Genomic DNA, 18,212 nt, shown 5'->3' on the forward strand with positions numbered 1-18,212 from the left:
AGTATGAGATCTTGTTTGGTATTTGTATTTCTACAGCGGAAACGCAGGAGAGCCGGCAAAGTTGATCAGACAGAGATATCGGGAGGCGGCGGACAGGATCGCTAAAGGGAAAATGTGTGTTTTGTTGATCAATGATCTATCGGAGGGACGACGCAGTACACAGTGAACAATCAAATGGTGAATGCGACGCTGATGAATATTGCAGACAATCCCACCAGCGTTCAGCTCCCAGGAATGTACAACAAACAGGATAATCCTAGAATGCCAGTCATTGACTTCTCAACCTTGTACGCTCCACTCATCCGTGATGGCCGGATGGACAAGTTCTACTGGGCTCCCACCAGAGATGACCGGATCGGCGTCTGTTCTGGAATCTTCAGTCTTGCCATACACGATGTCGACATTTTCCCCGCCCAATCTATCGGTAGGTATATGTTATCTACATTCCAATTAATTTAATTTAATCACAATGACAACTATGATAACCATATTAGTTAGATATACTAAAATCTGAATAACTAATATATTCTGTGATGTCAAATTAAATTAATTTATTAAATAATAGGTTTTGTGATATCAACTTATATTAATGCATCTGCAAACTGTGATAATCAGTTCTGAATGTTCTCTATTACCGCGTGTAGATTTCTTTGGGGCTGTGAGGGCAAGAGTGTACGATGATCTAGTGCGGCAATGGGGAGCAAGCTTGTGAACTCGAGGGACAAGCCGCCTGAGTTTGAGCTGCCCGAAATCAGTCTTGCGAAGCTGATTGAGTACGGCAACATGATCGTTCAAGAGCAGGACAATGTGAAGAGAGTTAAATTGTCTAAAAAGTATCTGAATGAGGCGGCGCTCGGCGATGCCAATGAAGACGCTATCAAGAATTACTAACATCTGTTTCATCCCATCAACCGATATTAATATATACTAGCATAATAATTCTCTCAAATAAAACTACTAAGTTAATTATGCTAAACAATTGCAGGGTACTAATGATTTGTATACCACTTCAAATAGTCATGTTCTTCAATTTATAGTATCTAACAAAATTTTGTTTTAAATGAGTGCTCGTTTTGATAGAAAATAGAATGCGACAAAATAAACGAATGAAAGATTCGTAAAGACGTATTAGTATGCTCTTGTTAATCAATTCGAATACATTCAATTTTTATATAAAGTTTAATTATATATACATTGACTTTGTTACCTTCAATCATATATATTCTCCTCAGCACAAAGATTAAAAATAGTGTGTTAAGTGGATGATGAATAAAGTAAGAGAGATGAAATTAGAATAAAGTAAAAGAGAGGGAAACTTTTTGTCAAAAATAGAAATGACTCAATAATGTTGAAAATTCTCAAAATAGAAAAATGACTCAATTAACATGGAACGGATGGAGTACTTAACTTGCAACGGTCTTCAGTTTGATGAATAGTTTATACTCATATTTGGGAGTCCTTCAATTTTCATTGATAGTTTATGTTCGTATCATGTAGCTTTTTCATTCTATATCAAAAGTTTATGGTCATTTCAAGGAGCTTTTGCAGTTTCGTTGATAGTTAGGCTCATTTCAAGGAACTTCTGTAATTTTCATTCATAGCTTAGACTCGTGCAAAGAAGCTCATTAGTTTTTGAATGACAATTTTGACGTTTGCCAAGGAGCACTTCAATTTTTATCATTTTTACCATTGACAGGTTTAATTCGTATCAAAGAGCTAATCATACAGTTTTGCTCATGTCCCACGAGTCATTTCAATTAGAAAAGTATTAGATTATAATTTAGGTATTAAATTGGACGAACTAACGATTATTAATGGATTGATTTAGCCTTTTGAAGCCCAATCTGTTTTGTTGGTTGACGAACAACTATTTCAAAAGTTCCACACCAAGAATTAATAACTTGTTGGATTGAAGAGAATATATGTGATTGAAGAAAATAATTAAAAGTATAGCTAGAGCATATAAGAAAGAAATTAATTTAGATCAATAAAGATAATTGAGTCACAAATATAATTAAAACTTTATATTAGGAGTTGAATGTATTAGAGTTGATTGACAAGAACATAATACTTAATTGTAGTCTTTACGATTCTTCAGGAGTTTCTTTTCCGTATTCTATTTTGTATTATGTTATCAGAGCAACTTACAATCCATGAATAATCGTTAATTTTTTAGATGGATCCAAAAAAAGGGTCTTGCTTATGGCGGAATGGATGGAATATATATCTCTAAATTCCGAATTTTTGCCAAAATTCTGTCACTTCTTGACTGCATTGCGGTAACTTTCGTAAAACAATCATAACTTTATCTACCAGACTCCAATTGAGGCATACAAAGTACTCATGTAAAGTGATAAGGCTAGTTTCATGCATTGATTTGTGGGTGAATTTACATGCTTATGGGGGAGATAATGCACAAACTTTGAGTTTAAGTGTGCAGGTTGCTGCTGGATCAGGTAGACCATGTAAATTGATCGAGCAGACACAGATTGAGTAGATATGGAGTGAGAATGCCAAAAAGCCGCCTAATTGACTAAGGGGAATTATCAGAAAGAGCAGGCAGTGCAAGCAGTGGGACAGAGGAGAGAGAATTCGAAGACACTCTTATTTTAAGGGTGCAAATGTCAAATCAGGGAAGGCATACCCTAGATATTGGAGCCTCAAGTTGTCCTATAAATAGGGAGCAACATGGAGAATTGAGGTAGCCCCCCTTTAGAGCTCTTCTAGCTCACAGCCTCTGGGAGCTCACCATTCCACTCACAGTCATTTTGAGATCGAGTTCTTAGGTACAAATCCACTCAACTCCAGTTTTAATCTCTCTGCCTCCTAGCTCGGAGGGGGGAGAAACCTAGTTCCAACTGTCTTTCGTTTGTAATCGTGGTCCCACCGCTCCTAGGAGCGAAGATACAATCTTTACATTCTTGTTTTGCATCGTTCTAGTTACACTTTCTTGAAAGTTTTCAGTATTTGAACATCTTAGCTTAAGGATCTTTTGGAATTTCCTTGTTCGTTTGAATCTTGATGTAAGATTTTGTTGGATCTGTTTTGAATTTGAAGTTATGGGAGTTTATGTTGAAGTTCTTGTTGGATCTAATGATGTCAAGTTTGGTATGTTTGTCGAATGCTTTTCGCAATTGGTAGTTGTTAGGATCTTTTAGATCTAGCTTGTTGAACGTCTGATTTCATAGATCCATGCTAGTTAGTGTTTGAATCTGTAGATCTAGCCTGTTCTGTTTCGAATCGGAATGATTATGGCTTGTTTTAGCATGTTCGTAGTTCTGGTTGACCAGTTAGCGTAGATCCAGTAGTTCTTTGCTTAGATCTCTCGTTTGTGTTTCATTTTAAGCATGCTTTGTATTCCTTTCATCAATACTGCTCCATACTCTGCTCTGTTTTAGATTAGTTACATGAAGATGATGAAGTAAAAAGTATTTAGAGATTTAGATCTGCATGTTTGTTTTTTGCTTTATGCTTTTGCAGCTTTCTTGCTAAACCAGTCAGTTTAGGAAATATGTTCCCCACTTACTTTTACACTTTGTCTACCTATTTTAGGAATTTTCCTAGTTGCAGGTGTTCCTAGTTGCTTAATTTAAAATTAAAGTGTTTTCTTCGAGTTTAGTCGATCATGCATGTTTCCATATGTTCCTTGTCTAATTAATCAGTTAGGTAAAGTCCACTGGCTATTTTGCCAAGTCCAGTAGGAAAGACTTAACCCACTTAGTTGCGTGGCAGCAGCCAAATCCTTCCAAAATGTCACAAACACACACTCCACACCTCCATCCTTGTGGGATTCGATCTTTACTTCCCTATACTAATTAGTATTTGTGGGTTAAGGTTTTGAAGTTAGCTTAGGATTGCGCGTCCGACGACACGTTGATAGATCTTGGAAGTCTGCCTAATCAGTTTGGTCCGGTCAGTCTGCTTGGTCCGTTTGCGATTACATTCATATATCATATTTCAAAGCACGCATTCCCAAAAGTCTAATTTCACAAAACTCTTTCTAAGATAGAGACATTGATAGTATTATAAGAGTGTTTGAAGATCATCTTAGTAGACCTATTACTGTTTACATTCAAACATCCCTTGTTTGTTCACTTTACCTGATTACTTTTTATAAAAGCAAATTTACAACACAATGAGTTACAAAACACTTAAAAGTGCATAAAATCAATGGGGAAACTATGCAACTGTGATTCACATTATTTCTCTCTTTTTCTCTCACAAAATCCATGAATTGACCAAATTATCCAACAAATTTTTTTAGTGTTTTTATTCTTTTCCTTCACTAAATACAAGAATTGACTAAACTATTCAATAAGGGATTTTAATTTTAAAAAAACTAAAATATCTCGTTTGATAGTTTCCAATCTTTTATTTTGTGAGAGAAAAGAATAAAAAAAATAAGAAAAAATGTAAAAATTTCAAAAATGAAAAGTTTGCATGTCTCGATCCCATTTTTAAAAAACACTGTGAATTTAATCCCAAATTCTATAATCCCTACAAATTATATGGGCGAGTTTTGAAGAAAACTAACACTTTGTGCATAAACTTGCAATGATTATAAGTTGATTAAATAATTAGTTATATTATCAATTCTTTTTGTAACTTTTAATAAAAAAAAATTAGAGTATAAACATATTAGTATTAGCATTATCCCAACTAAGATAACACACTTTCTCATTTAGTATATCATAACTAAGATGACACATTTTTATTTTTAGTAACTTTTTTCTCTCCAATTAATACAACTAACCACTTTTTTCTCTCTCAAGTTAAATATTCAATTATATTTCTCTCTTCATTTAATACTAAGAGCATCCACAGTGGTGCGGAATTCCCGGCGGAATTCACTGCGAAATTCCCAAAAACACCTCCTGCCACGTCATAAGGAATTCCCACTGCACAGTGGTAGAATTCCCTGCGGGGTTCTCGAAGGAATTCCCACAATTAAAAAATTCACTAATTCACAAATTAAACAATATCCGGAAGTAAGAAATTTACGAAATTAAATAGTCGACGCAAATAGGGAAAAATATTCCATTAATAAAAAAAAAGAAAAGTACATTTCACCAAATTAAAAAAATACATTTCAATAATGCTTCACCCCCACATCAACGACGACCCCTCCGCTGTCATACTTCTTCAATAATATCGTTCTAGAGTCGAACATGGGCTTGTTTTTGGCGCATGTCGGCGAATGCACAAACTCGATCGACATCGTCATGGGGTATCCCCATGCGGACATTGCCAGTGGCCACGCCGTGGCTTGGACCCGCAACATCAACGTCCTCGTTGGTCCACTCAGTCAGTGCTGGACCTTCATCTTCGACAATCATGTTGTGCATGATAATACATGTGTACATGATGTCAGCGATGCTGTCGACATACTACAGCCGTGCGGGACCCTTCACTGCCGCCCATCGACCCTGTAGCACTCTGAATGCCCTCTCCACATCCTTGCGCGCTGCCTCTTGACGTTGCGCAAAGTATATCTTCTTTTCATCTGCTGGGCACCTGATCGTCTTCACAAAGACGGGTCACATCAGGTATATCCCATCCGCCAAATAATAGCCCATGTTGTGCTGGTTGCCGTTGGCGACGAAGTTGACGGCCGGACCGACGCCCATGCACTGGTCGTTGAAAAGGGGCGACGACTGGAGGACGTTGATGTCGTTGTTTCTACCCGCCTACTCCAACATAGGCATGTCAAATCCACAACCGGTAGTCAGCTACCGCTTCAAGGATTATTGTGGGATTCTTGGCCTTGAAACCAGTAGTGTACATCCCTTTCCAGGTAGTGGAGCAGTTCTTCCAATCCCAGTGCACAATCTATGTTGCCTAACATTCCCGGAATCCCGTGCTGATTCCCGTGCATATCCAGCAGAGCCTGACAATCTTCGAGGGTAGGCTTCCGAAGATACCTATCCCCGAAAATCTTTCTAACGCTCTGACAAAAATACTTCAGGCAGTCGCGCGCAGTCGTCTCGCCGATGTGGAGGTACTCGTCGAACATGTCGGCCGAACCTCCGTATGCCAACTGCCTAATTGCTGCAGTGCACTTCTGAATTGGCGTGTGACCGGGTTTAACAACCGCATCCTCCCGCACCCTAAAATACCCGTATCGACGCTCCAAAGCGCCCACGATACGCATAAAGAGCGACCGATGCATCCTAAACCGTCGCCGGAATAGGTTCTCCCCAAACCGTGGCTTCGGCGCAAAGTAATCCTCGTACAACCGCCTGTGGGCAGCGAGGTGATCCCGGGAGACTATAGTGCGACGATGGATGGGTCGAGGCACCGCGGCCGCTTGTTCCTCCCTCTCAGCGACCTCCCGCACACGTGCGTGTATCATCCGCATCATGTGTTCATAATGCCCACCACCACCACCACCACTACTACTACCACTACCACTACCACTACCGGCCATTACGAATATATAAAAGAAATTTAGAGAGAGAGAAACTTGTTAATACAAGTGGTGCGAATGAAATGAAGTTCAACGGGATGTATATATAGGAACCGAAAAAAAACCATTTAATGCATTAAACGGGAATTCCGCGCCGAATTCTGCGGGCGTCAACGCAATGGCGGACGTCCGTGCGGAATTCCTCCGATGGCCGCGGAACTGCGAATTCCTTCACGGAATTCCGTATCCGTGCAAGGGACGCGCAATGGCAGACGTCCGCCACGGAATTCCCGCACGCCAGTGGGAATTCCGCGTGGACGTCCGCCATTGCGGATGCTCTAACACCCACTCCTTCTTTCTCCAGTTAACAACATTAACCAACAATTCTTAAAATTTATGTCGACTAAGAAATGTATTCCCTTCGTTCTATTAAAAATGAAATATTTTTTTCTACAGTATGAGATTTTATATTGCGTTGTTTAGTAAATTAAGAAGGGAAAAAAGTGATGAAAAAGTAAAAGCTAAAATAAAGCGAGAGTATTACGCACACTAGAATTTATAAGTTTTCTACTGTATGAATTGAAATTCTACTGCAAACTGTTTTATTTCTCTCACTACGGCTTTGACTACTTACAAATCTTGGTCATTTTCCCTAAATTTTCATTTTATTTTGATTCGAACAGTTCAAATCGTGGAATTTCTTTCGCCTAATTCATGAAAACTTGGAGTTTTACGTTTCGTAGTTTTCTTGTTTTTGCGATGTTGTGTTTGAGTTTCGATCATGGCACGTCTCAATCGGAGGAGGCTAAGACGAACAAATTTAGAGAGCGTGAGGCCACGGATGATGCCCTAGGCTACCCCAATTTGTAAGTTTATTAATGTTTTCTATTGCTTTCAATCTTAATCGGTTCATATTGGTTTTGGCGGAATCAGATTATTGGTTATGATATTAAATCAATTCAAAGCGAATGCCTGTTTTTCCTCTTTGATTTATGATTTATTTAAAGATTAATTCTCGCATTTCATTTTGCAACTTTGTTGAAGAGTTAAGTGATGCCTAAAATTTCTCTGTCGATAGTGACGAGGATGAGTTGTTGAACACACAATGCCCTCAGCATCTGGAACTTAGGTGGCAGGCTGAAGTGAGTTCTAGCATATATGCAACTCCCTTGGTGGCAGATATTAACAGGTGATGGATGCAACTCGTTTATTGAATGGTTAATTGCACATTGCATGTTTGTTCACTTCCCCTTATGGAACATTGATGCTATGTAAAACCACCTATAGGTTTGATTTAAATGTGTAGATGGTAAAAGAGATGTTTTTTAAACAGGTTATGGGCCTATTGTATATGCACTGATGTACATGTATGGATATTGATTTAATACTATGAGCTTTCTTAAATTCTTATAATGTTAGTTTGTCTATTTATTATTTGCTTTCACATCTGAATCTTGCTAAGTTCTGTTCATACACCAGTGATGGAAAGCTAGAAGTCATAGTTCCTTCCTTTGTGCATTACTTGGAAGTCTTAGAAGGATCTGATGGAGATAAATTACCAGGTAGCACAATGGACAATTCATATAATTTCTTGTTTTTTTACGAAGTGAGCTTAAGGTATATTCTAGATTGAGTTATCTTCTTCTATACATCTGGAAGGAAAGTTGCATAAAGAATCAAATAATTGATAGTGATCCCTATTTGTATAAGGAATAATGTTGGTTTATTCTGTAATTGAGCACTTTATCAGGATGGCCAGCTTTTCATCAGTCTACGGTCTACTCTAGTCCACTTCTTTACGATATTGATAAGGACGGTGTCAGAGAAATCGCTTTAGCCACCTATAACGGTGAAGTGCTCTTTTTTAGGTAACTACTGTTTATGCAAAATGCTTCCCTTGTATGGAATTATAGTTATCCTGGCTTAGATTATTAATCTTGTTTCATAAAATAGGGTTTCAGGACACATGATGTCAGATAAACTGGAGATTCCAAGGTTGAAAGTTAAAAAGGATTGGCATATTGGTTTGCTTCCAGATCCTGTTGATCGCTCTCATCCTGATGTTGACGATGACCAATTGGTCCAGGAGGCTCTTATGGAGTCATTACACCGTAAGTTTGTTACCTTGTCATTTAAGCATTATTAGTGTTGTCCAAAGCGGGCTGTGCACATGCATCAACTCGAATCACCCCAAGGTAGCTGTGGCTATATTCCAGGGCCACTGGCTGTGGCACAGGGAAAGTTTAGGGGGAAAATTTAAGTTGTTTTTTACACATCTAATCAATTTGTCTTTGGATATTCTCAAGTGAAACTAATTAATAGAGCCCTTTTAAAATAAAGATGAAAGGTCTATATTTAATTTCATTTACACCTTCAGTAATGTGTCTTTGGATATTCTTAAAAGAAGTAATTAATACTCTCTCCACCCTGCCATAAGCGAAACGCTTCTTTTGGGCATGATTTTTAATAAATTGATATTTAAATAGTAAAGTTGGGAGAGAAAAAAAGTAGAGGAGTGAAGAGAGAGAATGAAGTAGGTGAGAGAATAAAGTAAGAGAGAGGTAATGTATTATGTTTTGCTAAAAAGGGAAATGACCCACTTATGGTGCGACACCCCACAAAGGGCGACTCGCTTATAGTGGGTTGGAGGAGTAGTGCGCCCCAATTTCTTTTTTGTTTTTTTTTTTTGGGGGGGGGGGGTGGGGGTTGCCTTGTCGCCCCAAAATTTCACCTAATCGTCTTGGTGCCTTTGTGCTCATTTAACAACACACATCATGTTACTTTCATAGTTTCTAAAACCAATGTGACTATTCTGGTTGCATGATGCATAAAATAACAACTAATGGCAATCTTATGTTAGATCTTTCTTAATGTGGTTGGTGGTGCCCGAGATAATAATTCAATTTCTCAGTTTTATAGTGTTATGGACTTACTGCTATTGATCGTTCATGTTCTATTTCCTGAAGTAGTAGTTCCCATGCTCTCTCTGATCTCTGCAATATTTATCTTTAATTGTAAATTAATTGTTAAGTTTATCTTTTCAAGGTAAGAGTAGGGTTATAAGTCTTTAGTTAGTAAGAGTTCTATTTGAGTTGGAGTCTTATAAATAGTTTATTGTTTCTCAATTTTAACTTTGAAGTTTGCCGAAGTGTGAACAAAATTAGTCTTGAGTCCAACGGTTGCTGTTACCCTCTTTGGAGGTGTGTAGACCTTTTTGAAGGTGTGGCCTTCTCAGAGGATGAGAGGAGTTTATCATTTCTTTTCGTGTTTTTCATGTTCGTGTCCAGCCAACAACCGCCTATCTGTATCAATTTAGTGTGGTGACTGATGGTTTGTGTCTGGTTTCGACACAAAGCACTAACCCACACTTGAATGATTAGAGAAGGCGGTCGAAGACCCCACCTGATCGTGATCGTTTGCAGAACAGGAAGTGATTTGGAATGAGCTGAAAGAAATTTCAGCCACCCATTCCGAGGAACTAATAAAATCCATTCATACATGGCTCGAGCATTTTGTGCAAGGCTTGCCTCCCCTTCCATTAGCAGACCGCTTCCTCTTCTACTCCCCCAACACTGCTGATCATCCCCACAGCCAGTACCGGCACCAATGGCCCTACAACCCTTCCTCCCTTCGCCATACAACCAACAATGCCTTACGACCTTTCAATGCCACCGACACTCCTGCATGGCTTGCACGTGGGCTAATGCTTTCTCGTCAGCAAGACATCGCTGAGCAATGGGTTGAGCTTGTGCTCATCGCATTGTCCATTCTAACAATGCCATAGATTCAACTATAACTTTGATGCTCCTCGGCTCTCGTGTGGACACAATTTAACCTTGAGATGTTGCTATGTTTCAACAGTGGCACCACCTCGATGGCTTGGAGATGCTAGACCAACAAAAAGGACTACACATTTTTTCCATTCAGCACTTGCTGAACTTTCACAAAAATAATACAAGCTAGATCCTCCCCTTCTAACCCACTGGAATATAAATAACTATTTCCACACCACTTCCACATTCACACACTCCTACTTCCCTGTCATGTCGACAATGGGGATCGCTGTCAGAGCAGGATTAGGAGTCTTTAGTTAATTATAGTTTTATTCGAAATAGAGTCTATAGTAGTCTTATAAATAGGTTTATGTTTCTTAGTTTTAAGTGCAGCGATTGTTGTAGCCCTTCATGGAGGCATGTAATCCTTTCTGGAGATGTGGAACTTACATAGAAGTTTTATCGTTTATAATTTATTTTCAGTCAAGTTTTGATCCAGTTAGTTGTGGTTTTTTCTCCTCCCCTTGTTCTTTTCATGCATTTTCTGTTCGTTTCCAGCCAACGGCTGCGTTATCTCTATCACATACAGTGTACTTTGTAAAGTTGTCCACTACACAGGTTTTGACTTGACACGCTTTTATTCTGTTCTCTCTCAATACCATCTGGTAGTTTTCCATTTTAGTTAGACTTTAAAACTACGTTTTATATGCAAACCAACGTATCAAACTTATGTCTATAGACAATTTAACCATGTAGCATAGTGTACCCCTCAGCCCTGAGTGGGATATATGTTGCTTTTTATGGAGTGTATATTTTTGTAAATTTATCTGTAATTCAAATTATTTATCAGAGCCCAATGCAAGTACACTTACAGCAAATACTATACACTCCACAACAAGTCACAATGACTCGTCAAATCCTGTCCCAGAAGAAGTTCATCATGACACATCAATCCCTGTCCCAGAAGAAGTTCATCATGACACATCAAACCACACAATCTCTTCTGATATTCAAAACAGTCAGCTGAATGGGACCACACTTGCTGCAAATATCTCCCACTCCACCGTGAGTGACCATGACTCATCTAATTCTGTCCCGGAAGAAGTTCATCACGACACATCAAACAGCACAACCTCATCTGAAGACAAAAAGAATGACAGTCCAGTGGGAGCAGATATAAGGATTCCACCACAAACAAATGATACATCATCTTCTGCTACTGGGTCTGAAGAAACTGGAAAGGCTGCAAGAAGGAGGCTTCTTGAAGTTAAAGATACAAAAGACAATGAGGATGTTCATGCTGCGACTGTAGAAAATGAGGAAGGTCTGGAAGCAGAAGCTGATTCTTCATTTGACTTGTTCAGGGAGACTGATGAGTTGGGAGATGAGTATAACTATGACTATGATGATTATGTTGATGAAACCTTGTGGGGAGACGAGGAATGGACTGAATCAGAACATGAGAAATTGGAAGATTTTGTTCACATAGATGCTCATGTCTTGTGCACTCCAGTAAGTATATCAATGCTTAAAGCTTTTTTCTTGTCAGCTTCTTTGTTAATTGAATAAATATAATTTTTTGTTCTGATCAACTTCAGGTTATAGCAGACATAGACCACGATGGTGTCTTTGAGATGATTATTGCTGTTTCTTACTTCTTCGACCACGAGTAAGTTTCCCTCTACCTGTAAAGTATCTCTCCATTTATAGCCTCCTCATGCTTTATTCAGGTGACATTCTCAACAGATCAGTATTATTTGAGCCTCTGTAGCGTACTTTTAGCTAAAACTCTTTTGTGCCTGAGCATCATAAAATGGTCATCTCATTTGTAATTTTGTATTGGGTACCTCAGAAATTTCCTCACAATTTCTTTTACTCGTCTTTTCTGTTACTATTACGTATTTGTGTCGCTGTTACTGTTGCTCAGTATTAGGGCACCCACAGTGGGGCGGAAGATAGGCCGCCTGATGCCTCGGTCGCGCCATCGTCCGCCACTGTGGGTGCGCGGACGATGGACGATGCGTCGTCCTCGCCCGACAGATAGTCCACGGAGGAAGCGCGGACGATAGGGCATCGTCCGCGCCATCTTCTGCCCACTGTGGGCGACGCGGACGATGCAACCAGTGTTGTTAATTTGGCGTTCGGGTCGCTCGGGTCGCCCAGGTCGAGACCATCACCGCCCCAACATGGGTGGGTTGATCGAGATGCATGGGTCGCGCTGGGTCGGTTGGGTCGGCGGGGTCGAGCGTTTCGGGTGGGTCGAGCGTTTCGGCTACAGTGTTTTTGCGCTGTATTTTACAGAGATTGAAGAAAGATGATGGAGGAAGATGATGGAGAAGAGAGAGGAGAGAGGAGAGAGGAAAGAGGAGTATAATTATGAGTCATAACCTTGGGAATAGAGTTCATCATTTGTCACTATTCATTTGTTTAGTGGGATTAGGAAAATATTAAAAATTGGGGATTAGGAAAATATTAAAAATTGACATAGTTTATCTCACTTTTATAGGCAGCAATAAATATTATTTTACCAAATTTTTGATTAGTTAAACTAAATCCAATATATTTACATGGATATATTGTCAATCCAAACAAGGAGTATAATTTAATGGTGGAAAATGAGTAGTACTAATAAAGAAGACATTGAGAATTTTTCTGCTTGAGTGCGTTTAAGTCACTAATAGTCTATATAATTTTAGGAATAAATTAATATTTGTTCTTCTACTATATAAACGTTTCGAGATTCAAATTGTACTATTTAAAGTTTTATTATTTTATTTGTATAATAATCTATTGTATTAATCAAATTATTTATTAATTTTTTTGTAATTATTCGTCTCATATTTTATATAGGTTTGTCTACTAATACATATTCATTTATTTTTTACTAATTTTTAAAAGAGATTTCACATTCTACTCCTATTTTATTATAAGTTAATACTACATACAAAATGACGCACATTTCATAACTTTTTTCTTTTGACATTTTCAGACAATGGTTTCAATTATTTATTTTGTGTTATACTTATGACTTATGAATTGTTTTGATATTTTGATAATTTCTATTTTCCACTTTATCTCTATTTACATGAATTACGTCTACATTTATATTATTTGATATATTATAAACATTAGAGTAATATATTTATTTGATTTAATATTAAAAGGCACAAAAATTAGCCTAGATTAGTGGGTCTCTCGACCCAGTCGACTCGTCGACCCGCGACCCGAATTTTCACCTTATCGACCCGGTGCGACCCTCGACCCTAACAACACTGGATGCAACGCGTTTTTTTTTAAAATTCGAAAAATTCATTTATATAAATACCCCCTACCACACATTCATTTGTAACATTTTCATTCACATATTCACTCTCAATTTACACTAGAAAATGGATTCCTGTGATTACTCAAGTCCCAATAGTCCGATGTTTGGAGGTGGTGCACGTTGGCCGGGTACACAGCCTGATGAATATCGGTTGTTCGACCCCGACACGCAGTACGATTCTGAATTCAGTACGGATTCGTACGGTCAGTCTGACATGGAGCCGTCTCCAACTCGCCCCGCTGCGCCACCGCCCCCCCCTCCGCCGTTGCCACCCCCGCCAGAAAGAAGCGGATCAAGTACCGGGCGTACAAGTTGCCACCTCCGGCAACGAATGAAGAGTACGCCCCCGGGAGGACGAACTACCAACCGGATGAAACCCTCGTCTTGGCGAGGTGTTGGGTGGATATCTCGGAGGACTCGGTATTCGCGAACAACCTAAAGCAGCTTGCATACTGGAAGCGCATCGCCGAGCGCTACAATGAGGCGAAGCCGCCGAGCGCGTACAAGCGCCTTAGGGAGCAGCTCCGCAAGCACTAGGATCAGGTTAAGAAGCAAGTCAACCTGTTCGCGGCGGAGTACGAGAAGTGCTAGAGGGAGCAGGGAAGCGGCGAGAGCCTGAGCGATGTGCGCGATAGAGCGCTGTTGTCGTTCCAGTCCATGTACGACGACTTCAAGCGTTTCAATGTCTGGGCGCTCTTGAAGGACAAACAGAAGTTCGAAGGCGGGATTCTGCACACCGGTGCGACAAAGAGGACGAAGACCACCGACACTGGTGGTTACACGAGCAGCGAAAGCGGCGCATATCCGGTGGACCTCAACCGGACGTACACGGAGGATGAGAGTTCTGGCATACCGATGTCCTCCCGGCGTCCCGTAGGCGTCAAGGCTGCGAAGAACAATGGGAAGGCGAAGGCGGCATCCTCCTCGCAAGCTGCGGCCGCCCCCCAATCGCCGATCCCGACCCCGACCCTGTCGGCACTTGCCTTCCCGGAGTTGGCAACGGCCTCAATGGTGCGGACGTTGTTGGACACGCATAACGCCCTCATGAAGTGTACGGACCCGGCCAGAGCCGAATACCTCTAGGGGTTGATCGATGAGCTGCGCCGGAAGTTGGGGCTTTTGTAGAGTAGTCAACTTTTTTTTTATTTCTAACTCGTGTAATTTTTTTTATCAATGTAGTATTTGCCGTTTTTTTGTTAATCGTTGTGTTTTTTAATTAGTTTGCATTTATATAGTTGAAAACATTTAAACTATTTAACAAAACAATAGTAAAACCTAAAGGGCGCCCCACTGCAAGTGAAAGGGTAGGAGGATAAAATGCAGACGTGGCGGTGCATAGGGCGCGCCTTAGGGCGCCCCACTGCCGATGCCCTTAGAAGTTTCCTTTGAAGCAATTCGTATTGATGAATGATCTGAGATTTGAAGCCATTCTTTATTTTGAAGTACTCCATTTGGGAAGTGTGATTAAGTTCTTACTTCTTTAGCCATATCTTGTGTTTTTATTAATTGCTACTAGCACAACTGCTTGCATGGGTATTTTCAACTGATGTATATGAAGTTTGATAGGTATTACGACAATCCAGAACATTTGAAGGAGCTTGGTGGTATTGATATTGGAAAGTATGTTGCTGGTGGCATTGTAGTTTTCAACCTTGATACAAAGCAAGTTAAATGGAGTACACAATTGGATATGAGTACTGAAACTGGAAAGTTCAGAGCCTACATCTATTCGTCTCCTACAGTTGTTGATTTGGATGGTGATGGAAACTTGGACATTCTAGTTGGCACTTCTTTTGGCTTGTTCTATGTTTTGGACCACAAAGGTGTGTATATTAGTATCATTGAGTTACGTTTACTTGCATGGAATTTATCAATAAATTTTCTCCAGAATCTGTTATTGCAGCAGTTTATTAAGATTTATGATTTATGTAATCTCAATCAAGTCACTTTCTCTAGTGGATATGAAAGAAATATCAGTAGGTAACTTTTATGCAGTTTGTAGAGAAAGTTCTTGGTTCTTTTAAATGTCCAACTGTTAAATGTATTGCACAAGTGGAAATAATGCTATCTTAGACCTGAAAAAGTTGTTCTTGGATCACCTTTCATCATGGTCAGCTGTGTAAATTTTATCTTTGTTGGTCGGATGGTGTCTAGTTATAGGTGAAATGCTATGGAGAATATTCCTACTGAAATTGTTTTTGATTGGGTCCCATCCTTCCATATATTATTGTTATTTTTCTTACCTGCCAATTTACTGTTTCAGGCAAAGTTAGAGAGAAGTTTCCCCTTGAGATGGCTGAAATTCAAGGAGCAGTTGTTGCAGCTGACATTAATGATGATGGGAAAATTGAATTAGTAACAGCTGATGCCCATGGAAATGTTGCTGCATGGACCCCACAAGGAAAAGAAATTTGGGTAACACATGTGAAGAGCCTTGTTCCACAGGTAATCTGTGATATCTTGACTCCTATATATGGTTGTATTCAACATATACATACACTCATGATCAATTACATGTTTCCTACAGGGGCCCACCATTGGAGATGTAGATGGTGATGGTCACACCGACGTTGTTGTGCCAACTCTATCCGGAAACATATATGTTCTAAGTGGCAAGGATGGATCAATTATACGACCATATCCTTATAGAACACATGGAAGAGTGATGAATCAAGTTCTTCTAGTTGACTTGAAAAAACGAGGGGAGAAGCAGAAGGGGCTCACGATTGTTACAACCTCATTTGATGGGTATTTATACCTCATAGATGGCCCTACTTCATGTGCTGATGTTGTGGATATTGGAGAAACAGCGTAAGATAATTTGGAGTGCTATAAATGACTGCTCATTCTTTGAGCTACTACTATTTTTCGATTCACCCAAAAACAACTCTTGATCTGTTACAGATATAGCATGGTTTTGGCTGACAATATTGATGGTGGTGACGACCTTGATCTTATAGTTGCCACCATGAATGGAAATGTCTTCTGTTTTTCAACCCCTTCACCACACTATCCTCTCAAGGTAATAGCTGAACAATATCGTCTGTTTGCGATTATTGGCAGATTTTATTCAATTTGTCTTTCAAATCTTGTAATTCCAGGCTTGGAGGTCACCAAATCAAGGGAGAAATAATGCAGCACATCAGCACAATCGCCAAGGAATTTATATTACTCCATCATCACGTGCTTTCAGAGATGAAGAAGGAAAGCACTTCTGGGTTGAAGTCGAGATTGTCGATAGATATAGGTTTCCATCTGGCTCCCAAGCACCTTATAATGTCACAGTATGTTACTCCACATCTCTATATATCCTTACGTCTTTATCATTTTTGCAATATGTTTTATAATCATCCCAAACCTGTGTTTGTGATCTTAGATAAGTTTGTTGGTTCCTGGTAATTACCAAGGAGAGAGAACGATTAAGCAAAACCAGATCTTCGATCATCCTGGGACACATCGGATTAAACTTCCGACAGTAGGTGTAAGAACTGCTGGAGCTGTAATGGTGGAGATGGTTGACCGGAATGGGATCTATTTCTCAGATGATTTTTCACTTACATTCCATATGTACTACTACAAACTCTTGAAGTGGCTTCTTGTCCTTCCAATGCTTGGAATGTTTGTCATTCTTGTCATCCTGCGCCCCCAAGAAGCCATGCCGTTGCCATCATTTTCGCGGAACACTGACTTGTGATTTAGAGCTTTGCAACTGAATATCTGACACAGACCCATCAGCTACAAAGAAGAAGTTGAAGCTATCTATGCATTTTTTATGAAAGTGGATGAAGCGGTGAAATTGTGATGGTGTGTATATGGAGTTAAAATTATCAAGATATTCGGCAAAAGCAGTTGCTGGCTGATTAAAAGGCAATGCTGTTACTGAGGCAACTTGTTCCATAATTCTACCTGCTTGTGAGGACACTTTGTAAGGCAATGATAAGGATATGAAAATTTTGAATTGATTCTAATTTGATCTGATATGTGGTCTTTATTTGTGAAACTGCATTATGATTTATGCCCCTATTTACAAGAAGAAATCAAAAACCGGAAATTGAACATCAGAAACAGAATATTGCCGCAAAGTGCCACATTCGCGTCGCCGCTTTCGAGTGCTGGCTCACGTAAAATGCCCAGAATTCTTCCATGCTTCTGAAATTCATCTCTTTCATACGAATGAATTCTTTTCAAAATCGAATCTTGACTTAGGAATTAGCTGTGGTTTTTAGAAATTGGTTGGCGTCTGAGGGCTCTGATTTCAATTGCAGAGGTTATATAATGGGGATTTGTGTGATGGAAGGAGGTTGTTATAATTCAATTATGGGTTCTCCACTTGATTCTTCTATTCACTGTCCAACTCTTTTAGGACGTGTTCACCTTATCATTTTAGAAATGCCCGGTTTTAATTCTCGCAAGATTTGGGATACTGTTTAAATGGGTACTTGAAGGTGTTATAGCATGTTTAGTAACCAAGAATAAGCCTCCAGGTATGCATATGAAGTTACTGTATCCATACACTGTTCACGAGGAAATGTCTACGTTGTCCCTCTTGAATTCACAAATTTAGTTCTTGCTGCTCTAATTCTTTTCCTCCACGAAGAAATTGCAACAGAGATATTCTCAAATTTACCATAATCAACACCAAAATAATAACCACAATCAATGACCCATTCTCAATTGTTTAATCAACTCGACACCAATCTCCTCATCA

General features: G+C 39.5%; 1 protein-coding gene across 1 annotated transcript; it reads left to right on the forward strand.

Annotated features, from left to right (window-relative positions):
• The first annotated feature begins 6,982 nt into the window (after window positions 1-6,982).
• Window positions 6,983-17,495, forward strand: LOC121799174 (protein DEFECTIVE IN EXINE FORMATION 1-like). The gene is made up of 13 exons (XM_042198517.1): window positions 6,983-7,272; window positions 7,485-7,595; window positions 7,886-7,968; window positions 8,157-8,274; window positions 8,360-8,517; window positions 11,030-11,691; window positions 11,778-11,848; window positions 15,071-15,327; window positions 15,768-15,949; window positions 16,032-16,315; window positions 16,409-16,526; window positions 16,606-16,788; window positions 16,881-17,495. Exons 1-13 carry the CDS (start codon window positions 7,121-7,123, stop codon window positions 17,196-17,198), a joined length of 2,697 nt encoding a protein of 898 aa, XP_042054451.1. The 5' UTR covers window positions 6,983-7,120; the 3' UTR covers window positions 17,199-17,495.
• The last annotated feature ends 717 nt before the right edge of the window (window positions 17,496-18,212 follow it).

This window comes from Salvia splendens, chromosome 4 (genome assembly GCF_004379255.2).
Source record: "Salvia splendens isolate huo1 chromosome 4, SspV2, whole genome shotgun sequence".
Lineage (NCBI taxonomy): Eukaryota > Viridiplantae > Streptophyta > Magnoliopsida > Lamiales > Lamiaceae > Salvia > Salvia splendens.